We start from the raw sequence: 10,689 nt of genomic DNA, 5'->3' as shown, positions 1-10,689 counted from the left end.
AACATCAAAAGTTGCTTTGGGAAGTGATTAGGTAGTTGAGTATTTCTTATAAAATATTGGTACAATCATAATTATTTCTTTCTCGAGAATATTAGCCATTCATCGGCTCACAAAAGAGATATATACTCACTACCTAACCTTGGCGATGCCGAGCAGGTATCGGATAGTCCCAAGTTTGGCCTATGAATATCCTAGTCCAGGGCGCTATTCTAAACTATCCAGATATTCACCTACTTGGTAAAACTTCCTTAGACCCCACCATGGTCCCTGCCTTTCATCCCGCAGTGTACCAAACTGTGACTTCCCAAATACAAACACTTTGACACTGGTTTAATCTCAACTTATTGAAACCAGACTTAACTCTTACTTAACTGACATACTCTTGGATATTTTCAAAGGTCATTAAATGTGATGACTATCAATTCATGTCATTGTATAAACTATACAAAGAATATAAAACAACGATAAAATGTACATACAACTTTCTTATATCCAAGCTCACTGAATAAAATAATATATACTTTCACTTCACATTTATTTATTTTTAATTGTAAAAATAATGATAAAATAAGAATCAAGTTTGGTGGTTATAGGTCCAAATCTAGGCCCCCGGTGTCTGCATTGTTTGTTGAGTTTATTAAGATTGATATTTAAGGCTTATAAAGACCTCACTCCTTTCATATTTTTCTTTCATATGTACCTGTTGCATGAGCAGAAGAGGAACCTGCTCAGTGAGAGTTGTTCGGGATATTATTGGTGGATCTTCTGAAGATTGACTCATGGATAATTTCTATTAATATATTTAGGAGATATTAAAAATATAGATAATCTTTTATTCTGATGTAGAACTCTTAATATTTTACAAATACATATTTTGTAACATTTCATGAACAATTATAGAGATGTATACTATATATATGAATATGAAGTTATGTTATTATTAATGTTCTCTCAAGGATAATCTTATGGGAAAAAAAATTAATTCCATATCCTTTTATCAAATAATAATTATTTAGTATAGTAGTCGGGGTGTCACATGGCACGCGAATGCTACATTGCCAGCCTGCGCCCACAACTCCCAATCTAGCAAACCAACCACATTGAGCGACCACCTGGCTCCGGCATCGCCCTATCAGGCGAAGATCTAGACCCTAGAGTGGGCTGGGATGTTTGTCTCAAACCTGTTGAAGAGACCTCCCCTCTAGAGCTTCCCAATAGCCACTCCATCAACTTAGGCACCAGTTTGAATTCTGACGAGCGTGCCATCGTCACACCTATCCTTGTCAGCAACACGGACCTTTTCGCCTGGTCAGCCGCTGACTTACCTAGAGTAGACCCTCTAGTAGCATTCCATAAGCTATCCTTCTACAAAGAAGCCCGTTACATCTCCCAGAAAAAACGCAAACTTGGCGAAGAACGACGCCTAGCAGCTAAAGCCGAGGCCGACAAGTTACTGAGTGCAGGATTCATCGAAGAAGCTCAATACACCACTTGGCTTTCTAATGTAGTCTTGGTGAAGAAAGCCAATGGCAAATGGCGGATGTGCGTAGACTACACAGATCTAACAAGGCTTGTCCTCGAGATGCCTACCCCTTACCCAATATCGTCTGGCTCATTGACGGCGTGGCAGGGAATAAAGTACTTAGTTTTTTGGATGCATATTCTAGATACAACCAAATCCCTATGGCCGCATCTGATATGAACAAGACCGCCTTCATCACGGATGACGCCAACTACTTTTACAGAGTTATGCCCTTTGGTCTTAAGAACGCGGGAGTAACCTACCAACGGTTGATGGACAAAGTTTTCAGCCATCTAATGGGACAATGTGTTGAAGTATACGTTGACGACATGGTTGTCAAGTCTCCAAGTCACCACCAACATGCCCAAGACCTCTCGATGGTGTTCTCCGCGTTACGCCAATACAACCTTTGCCTAAACCCGGACAAGTGTGTATTCGGCGTCGACCGCGGTAAATTTCTCGGATTTATGTTAACCCAGCGCGGTATAGAAGCCAATCCCGAAAAGTGCAAGGCAATTATCGAAATGCGTAGTCCCACTACCATCAAAGAGGTCCAACGCCTCATAGGCTGCCTTACAACCATTTTTCGCTTCCTACCCAAACTGGCTGAACAAACGCAACCCATAGTCCAACTCCTCAAGAAATCCGCCGGGTTCACGTGGACAGACGATTGTGAACAAATATTTCAGAAACTAAAAACCTCTCTCACCTCACCACCTATCCTCCACAAGCTGGACACTCGTCAACCCCTGCTAGTGTACATCACTGCCACCGACCATACCGTTAGTGTCACGCTTGTCCAAGATATAGAGGGCACGCAACATCCTGTCTATTTTGTTAGCAGGACACTACAAGATCACGAAACCGGGTATCAAATGGTGGAGAAGTTAGCCCTGTCCTTGGTCCATGCAGCTCGTCGCCTACGCCCATACTTCCAAAATCACAACATCACCGTCAAAACCGACTACCCAATCCAAAAAATATTGCAAAAACCAGACCTAGCAGGACAGATGTCATCCTGGGCCGTCGAGCTGTCGGAATTCAACATTCGTTACGAACTCCATGGCCCCATCAAAGCCCAATGCCTCCTAGATTTTGTTAATGACCTCCAACAAACACCCACAGAGGACCAGTGGACACTTCATGTAGATGGTTCCTCAAATCCGAAAGGTACTGGTGCTGGCATCGTGTTAGAAGGGCCTAACGATATCCTCATTGAGAAATCCCTCCACTTTGCCTTCAAAACATCCAACAACCAAACCAAATACGAAGCCATCCTCGCTGGCCTTTCCCTTGCCCGCGAAGTTTGTGTCAAAATGTTAACGTGCAAAACCGACTCCAAGCTTACTGTAGGACACCTAAATGACGAATTCCAGATTAAAGACCCCATCCTTCTACAAATATTACCATCTGGTCCGCACAGTCATTCAATTCGCCTTTGAACGAGTCCGCATCGAACACATCCCCAGGACCGACAACATCAGAGCCGACATCCTCTCCAAATTAGCCAGCACCAAATTAAAAAGCCGCCACCGATCCCTATTATACAAGATTGATGTCCATAAAATAGTGTAATTACAAAAACATAAAAACTAGGGCAACAACCATATAAAAGAAAACATATTTTTTGCATATGTATTTTATAAATAAAACAACAAATTTGTTGTATTCATAATTTGTGTATAAAACTTCAAATCAGGTGATTTTTGAATCTAATCCTAGGTTTCATACCCAAGGAATCCATTTATGAACATAGAATTTTGAAATTGTATACAAATAGTTACAGAATAAAAATGGATAAATTGTATACTTGAAAATACTATGCCAAAATAAAGAGTTAGAGATTTGGAGTTGAACCCCCTTACCTTGGTGAAGTCAATAGAACTCTAATATTGAAATAAAAGGCTCAAAGTGGTGTATTTTTCCAATTTAAGTTGCCTCACATGAAACTTTAAAAGAAAGAAAATCTTAGTTTATAAAGTAGACTTAAGAAGAATAAGAAGAAATAAATCATAACTCTAGATTTAATTTAATAAAACTATATGACAAAGAATTTAAATAACTAAGATAAGAATACAAGAGAAGAGAAGAGTGAAGAAAAAACAAACAAAAACAAAAACAAGAGAAGATAAAAGAAAGCTTACTTTATAGACAAAGCTTTGCACTAAAGAACAAAGATGATTTATACAAGAACTATGTCTTTAATCCTAATAATTACATTTAGAATATTTCAATTGAAAGAGAAGAAAAAAATCTTCTAAAATTTATCCTTCACTTTAAATTTCACATGAGAAATCTTCCTACTTTGTTCTTATCATATATGCACAAAATTTCTTAGGGAAATGGATTTGATTCACTTATTTATATTATCTTCAATTGATGCCAAACAATGAGATTGAAGTCATAAGTTTATAACACAGTTTTACTATTTTATCCCCTTAATAAACCCAAAATAATGTTTTTCAATAAAAAAAACATTTCAAATTATTTTTAATACATTTTAAAAAAAAATTTCAAATTATTTTGAATAAATAATTTACTTTGAAATTTTGAATTATTTGCAAAAATCAACATAATTAGTTGACTAAGGACTTAATTGCAATTATCAAAATTGGCGGAGATTAAACTAATGTTTTAAAAAAAATATTCAAGAACTAAGTTGCAAATAAAAAAAAAATCTAACACCAATTTTCAATCACCACAAAATATACAAGGGTCAATTTGTAATTTTGTGAAATTTTAAGAGCTTATATGCAATTATGATTTGTTTTTTGTAATTAATACAAAAATCTCAATTTTGTTCTTGAATGATGCAAACTACATACTAAAATTATTTTTTATGTTATAAAAAGATAAGGTGCTACACAATTCAAGAATTTACCATCCAATTTAATCTAAAACTAAATAAATTATGTAATTTAGTAATAATATTTCTTTTAGATTTAAAATTACAATAAATAATTAAGTTGAAAAATATAGATACATAATCTGTTTACTTTCAAAATCTATGACAATAGTAGCCAGTACTCTATAGGAGGCTATTATAATGTAACCACAATAAACAATGAAAATTGTGAAAAGTTACAAAATTCTTTTTATATTTTTGTCTCCCAAAGTTGTAGGCACATAAAATTAATAACATGTTCGTAAATGATTATATCAAAAAAATTGTTTATTTACTTCAGAAAAAAAAAATTGTAAGAAAAAACTAGTAAAAAATATTATTTTTTAAATTAAAGTTATTCAAAACACGCTTTAACCAGAGGAGATAACTTAGCAGATATAAGACAAGTGGGGAATATGTTTACCATTTGGGAAAATAAAAAAGAAAAATAATTATTTAAAAAATATTGACATGTATGCATTACTCAGGGTACTAAAAAATTTGGACAGTGTTTAGAGATTAGTCTTGTGAAGGATATGGCTCTCTGACACATAGCTTTGGATCTGGCAATAACCTCTGGTCAAGTGGCTTCAACCCTCTTCTGGACCAGTACCTTACAAATGAACTTTCTAGCTTCCTCACCTATCATAAAAAATTATTAAGGGAATATTATTTCTTTTTCCAAATTAATTCATAGTGTTAAAACATAAGAAACTAATTAATATTCCTGAATAAAATTTGTCTAATGTCAAACAGATTTCACACACCCAGCATTCCAATGGCATTAAAACATAAAAGCTTATCAGAAAGCAGATCTATCAAACAAGTTATTCTTAGTAACCTACATAAAAAATCTATAGAGCCATAGGAGAAAGAATATGTAGAGCCATGTACAATGAATTTCCCATTGGCACAAAGAATTATGCCAGAGATGTATGACAGTTCCATTAAACGAGTTGAGTTAGTTTACTTGGTCACACTACAAGCTGTTCTAAGAATTTTTGTGGAACATATATTTTCTCAATTTTACTAGAATCTCATCAGTTGACTATACAGAGGTACGGGAGCTTTTAAGCTTGAAGATTTTATCTCTGCTATATTTCGCTTTCGTTATAGGATCTGTCAAACAGAACTTCTCATCCTCTTCCATTAATGAAAAATTATTTCCACTTATCAAGAACAATTAATCACAGCAAACAATTCTTGCACCCAGAATGTAATATGAAAAAATACCTGCTTAACAATAAATGGCTCCTCAGCAAGACTCAATGGCTCTGTCAAAATAGTTAGAAACCCATTCCGATTGCCATAAACAATGTCAGTGAATGGTCGATCACCCACCTGCCATAGATATTATGCTTTAACTTTTAACATAAATCTGAATCAAACTACAAAAAAGTAGCTCATAGAAGGTGGACACTATAAAATTCTTATCTACCATAATTAATCGCGAAGCTTCACAACCAAAATGCTTTTCAATTTCTTCAGCTGTACCAGCTGGCTTCTTCACCCCTGTAGCATTCGTACGCATATCAACATCACTACTAAGGCCATTTATCCCAAGGGAATGATTCACACTCCCAACATTTTAAACAGAGCAGAGAGACCATGTATTTTCAAGTTCCACCATAAAGAAATGTTGCAGAAAATGCTCTAAAATAAAAGGAAAAACTCACTATGTTTGATGACTTTAATTCCAATTGCTCCTTCAAGCATCCTAGCTTTTGAACCATCATGGTCATATTGATGAAGTCCTGATTCACAACAATAAAACAGCACAAAACAATTTAGGTGACATAGTGAACAACTAGAATACATTTTAGAACAATTTAAATTGCTTGAAGCTAGAATTACCAGCAGAGTTACTAAACACAGCAATATCATCACCAAACTCCAATTTACAACACTCCAGAGAAGACTCAAGTGGAGGCCAAGGCTTCAAAGAGTAAGGCACTGTAATAGTATTATCTTTGTCAAAGACAACGCCCTTAAATCCCTTTCTGCGCAGCTCAGCCCAATCAACATACCTTATATCAGGAACAGAAAGATGGGGCATTGCCAATTTTGGGTCTTTTAAGATCACCATAGTTGAACATAGAATGCCCTCCCAGTTGATTCTTTGGCTAAGTGCTGCTTTCACATCTACCCACCACATGTTTGTGAAAAGGCTGGCCTTGTTATTTTTCTTGAATTCTCCTTGTTTGTCTACTTGGTGTTGATAGTAATTTCTTGTTCTTGAATTTTGATTATTGGCGTCTTTTGTGTCCCTGTCAGGGAAGAACTGTAGAAATAGTATGTGCTTGTGGTTCTGATTTAAATTGGAATGGTGTCTAAAACGGTTATTACTATCTTGACGTGTGCTGCAGTTGTGGGTCTGAGGAAGACTTATGCTACCTGCATTGGCAAGTGATAGAGTGGTGAGTTTTCTCTTTTGTTGGGCATCATGATGGACGTTAAGATGGTTGGGAATGCGGTACCAGCAACTTGGAAGCCTAGCAGTGGAGTAGTTGACAGCATTTTGGACTACTAGCCCTATCAGTAACTGAGCATATTTAGGGGTCATAACTATTCTAATCTATTGTTGGATCTTGTTGGCCTCTTACCTTAAACCTCCCAAACTCCTATTTCGTACTACCCTCTATCAAATTATTAAGTTAAACCATTTATATCTTATTTAATGCTTAACTACCTCTTGAAAAGTTTGTGATCAAAGAAGAAGCAAAGATTGTTATATTTCTACAAGACTACCTAAGAGTCTCTCTGTGACATACTACAAGACAACCTTTTAGCCTTCAAGCTGTTATGGAAGCTTAGAACATTCAGGCATATTAAACACTCATGCATCAAACTAGCACCTGAGTATAAAGAATGGGTATTCAACAGGACACAAGCTAGCACTGACTTCGGGAAAAAAAATTGCAGATTATTTTATTCTACAAGTCACATATTAGGTGTCTTTGATCTAACACACAAAGCGATAAAAGCAATAGATGTAAATTAAAGGATTAAAGTTGGGTGGATGAAATCAAGGGATGGTTTGGGTGAAATTAGAGATGGAAAGATGCTTCTTAAGCTAAAGGAAAAATTTTACTCCATAAGACAAGTGAAAATGTTACTCTCTCCAGAGTCAAATAAACTAATACAAACAAATAGAAAACCCTGTCAAACAAATAAAATTATGGCCCAATGTCCTTTATGCAAAATCTTCTATTTCCTATGCAAATCTCAAAGTTGTTCTGGCAAGGAATTCCCAATTTTTCACTAGGATTATCAATGTTCTATATGAAGGGTATCACCATTACAACATCTTTTTACAAGTTCTATTACTCCTCTAATAGTGAATAACAGTAAGAAACGTAAAGGAATCCCAGGATGAAATTCTAACATGAATTTCTTTGTTCCATGTTAAAGCCTTTAGATTTGTGCATGTTGCATCCCAGATTGGATACATACTTCTAAAATATAGGCTAGTACAATTCCCCACCACCCCTACCTAAAAAGGGTTTATATCAATAAAAATAAAATCCAATTTTCCATATTCAAGTACACTCTCCTATGAGGTTATTTGCATAATTTCAAGCACATTCTATGCAACTTAGTTTAATAGAAAGCAGAAAATTGTAGAGGGATTACTCTGAGGCTCTAGTTTGTAGAGAGGGTTCTACAGAGGAGGAAGATTTAACTGACCAAATGGTTCAAGAAGACATCTTTCTGCAATATGGGCATTTGTTGTTGGCTCTAGTTTGTAGAGATGGGTTTTATAGAGGAGGAAGATTTAACTGACCAACTGGTTCAAGAAGCCATCTTTCTGCAATATTGACATTTGTTGTTGTCGTCGTCGTCGTCGTCTTTGGCGATGCAGCCTCTGAGGCTTGTACAACTCCAAGGTTCTGCTTTTCCTTTGCTTTCAATCTAACACCAGCTTGTGGGTGCAACAGAAAGCACTTGGTCGAATGATGGTGGGTTACTGAATTGAAAGCAAGTGAGGTGGGTTTGGAATGAACCAAGAGTGGTGAATTTGACAAAGTTTGAGACTTTGGAAATTGTGGAAGGGAGAGAGAAGGTACAAATATAGTTTCCATTTCAGCTATAATTGTCAGACAGTGAGAGAAAACTAGATGGGTGATGTTTGCTCATATGGGTTGGCTCGGTGGTCCTGGAGATCAAGGATAAACCCGAGGCTATTGCCTCCTGCACCCGCTACTTTCTAACTGCACCTCCATCGAGTGTATGCAATGTTAGAATTGCCCTTATGGGTTTTTAGTCTAAACCCTACCTTTTTCTCCATTCTCCTTCCCCGCCGGCGCCGTTCAAGCCGTCATGAGCAACCGCTCAAGCACTCGTAAGGCGCCTCGGCCGCGAAAGCCACTGCGATGTGAGTTTGGAGAAAGAAGAGAAGTTGATGGGAGAAGGTGGAAGAGAAGAGAAGGTGGTGTTTAGTGGTGTGAGAGAGGTAACGGTGATGATGAAAATGACGAAGGAGAGGGAGAACACATGTTTCTGGTTCTTGAACATTATCATCTTCCAACACCCTGCAACAAAACACAGGGTCTTCTTCCATGGAAGACTCCGTTTTAAATAAAATTCCAAGGGGGCAAAAGGGTAATATAAATCTTGTGGTGGTGCATATAGCAATTTGGGGTGCAAATATCTAAAGCCTAAATCTGAAAGGTTATATTGACGTGACTAATTGAAAATAGGGTTGGTCAAAAAATGTATTTTCCATCAAGAAAATAGGTGTTCTAAGCAATTTTTTTCTGCAATAAATTGGCTAATAATAAAAATAAATAAATAACCCATGCACAATATAATTAGATATTATTCTTAAATTAAACATTTATTATAAATGTATAATCAAGTACAAACTTGAAAATCATCATCGACCATCTATCTAGCGGCACTTTCTGTTATAAAATAATTATTTTTTATTGAAAAAGATTTTAAACGTTGCAGGTCATAATTCTCACTACTATAGTTTCAATTTTGATGCTAGATGTGCTTCCATTTTGATTTCATCTTGAAAGCATGGTTGCTAGTTGCCAGTTTTTTGTACGTTGGGAAATTATTTTGACCGTTGCCATTTATTAATTTTTCTCTACACGTGCTATGAAGTTCCATCCTTCACCATCCATCACTCACACCTACTATTAATAGGTGACTTTGGTGTCCTCCTAAACACACAACTCATCTCATTCTTTTCTCTTCTTTCTCAAGCTCTCTTCTCCCTTCTATTTTCTTCTATTATCCTGGGTTGATTACTTTTTCAAGAGTACTATCTTGCTAGTTCTGAGATCCTCATAAAATCTGAGAAGTTCCTATTGTATCTTAGGGGACTTGCGCAATACACTGCGAATAAATCCTTAAGGACAGTGATTATACACACCTTAGGAAGTGCACTCTTGTTCGTGTTTTGCCAGTTTTTTTACTACAATCTAAAGGACTTATGGCTGACATCAATAACAACTCTATTTCGGAGAATCAAAACATTTTCGGAACTCAGACCGTCTTTGCGAAACCATTTCTGGATGTATCAAAAATTGAGGTATTTTCTAGACAGAACTTTCGGCGTTGGCAAGAACATGAGTCTAACCTTTTAGACATGTATGGAGTAGCTAATGCTCCCTCAACTTCAAAACCTAACGAATCTAATACTCCAGCAAAACAAATTGAAGATTGGACTCATGCAAATAAGGTATGTCGATCGACACACATTACTTAGTGCCTTGTCTAATGATTTGTTCAATGTGTACTACTCATATAAGGAAGCGAAAGAAATTTGGGATTCGTTGATTATGAAATATACTGCTAAGGACGTCGTTCGACAAAGGTTCGTCATAGGAAATTACTACGCGGAGAGATGGTCGAAGATAAAGACATCAAGATTCAAATCAACAAATATCACAAGCTACTTGAAGATATCAAAGCAGAGAACATACTTATGCCTGATGAGTTTGTTTCAAAGCTTCTGATCGAGAAATTGTCATAATCCTGGATTGATTATAAACAACAATTGAAACACAGACATAAGCAAATGACGCTTCAAGAGTTCATTACACACATCATAATAGAAGATACCAATAAGAAGGAGAGTGCTACTGCAAGGGCCAAAGCATTATCTGCAAAGGCAAACGTGGTAGAAGACAAACCTTCTTCAAAAAGGTACAAGAACAAACCTGATCACAAAAGGAAAAACAACTTTCGAAATTCTCGTCCTAGTGGATCTAACCTCACCTTTAAGAAAAAAGGGTAATTTCTTCGTATGTGGGAAGCCAAGCCATCATGC

The 10,689-nt window shown here is 36.3% G+C and overlaps 1 protein-coding gene across 3 annotated transcripts; it reads right to left on the bottom strand.

Moving 5' to 3' along the window:
* Positions 1-4,805: 4,805 nt before the first annotated feature.
* LOC114187874 (phosphatidylglycerophosphatase GEP4, mitochondrial) lies at positions 4,806-8,931 on the bottom strand. Of its 3 annotated transcripts, none has more exons than XM_028076260.1 (6): positions 8,191-8,931; positions 6,261-6,800; positions 6,083-6,160; positions 5,845-5,918; positions 5,640-5,747; positions 4,806-5,048 (listed from the first exon to the last, which is right to left on the bottom strand). In XM_028076260.1, the coding sequence occupies exons 1-6, from the start codon at positions 8,486-8,488 to the stop codon at positions 4,926-4,928; spliced, it is 1,221 nt and encodes a 406-aa protein (XP_027932061.1). In that variant the 5' UTR covers positions 8,489-8,931; the 3' UTR covers positions 4,806-4,925. The 3 variants fall into 3 exon arrangements, with proteins under 3 accessions (XP_027932061.1, XP_027932062.1, XP_027932063.1); XM_028076261.1 differs by having other exon boundaries at positions 6,884-8,471; XM_028076262.1 differs by having other exon boundaries at positions 8,094-8,471.
* Positions 8,932-10,689: the final 1,758 nt, after the last annotated feature.

The sequence above is a fragment of the Vigna unguiculata genome, chromosome 6, assembly GCF_004118075.2.
Source record: "Vigna unguiculata cultivar IT97K-499-35 chromosome 6, ASM411807v1, whole genome shotgun sequence".
Lineage (NCBI taxonomy): Eukaryota > Viridiplantae > Streptophyta > Magnoliopsida > Fabales > Fabaceae > Vigna > Vigna unguiculata.
This window is presented reverse-complemented; position numbering and strand designations above follow the sequence as displayed.

Bases quoted from the DNA above. Each gene is read 5' to 3' on its own strand.
- LOC114187874 (XM_028076260.1), bottom strand. From the start codon at position 8,488: ATGGAAACTATATTTGTACCTTCTCTCTCCCTTCCACAATTTCCAAAG. The intron at 6,161-6,260 runs GTAATTCTAGCT...GTTGTGAATCAG, and splicing joins TGTGTTTAGTAACTCTGCTG to GACTTCATCAATATGACCAT. The intron at 5,049-5,639 runs GTATTTTTTCAT...TTTTTATGATAG, and splicing joins AGCCATTTATTGTTAAGCAG to GTGAGGAAGCTAGAAAGTTC.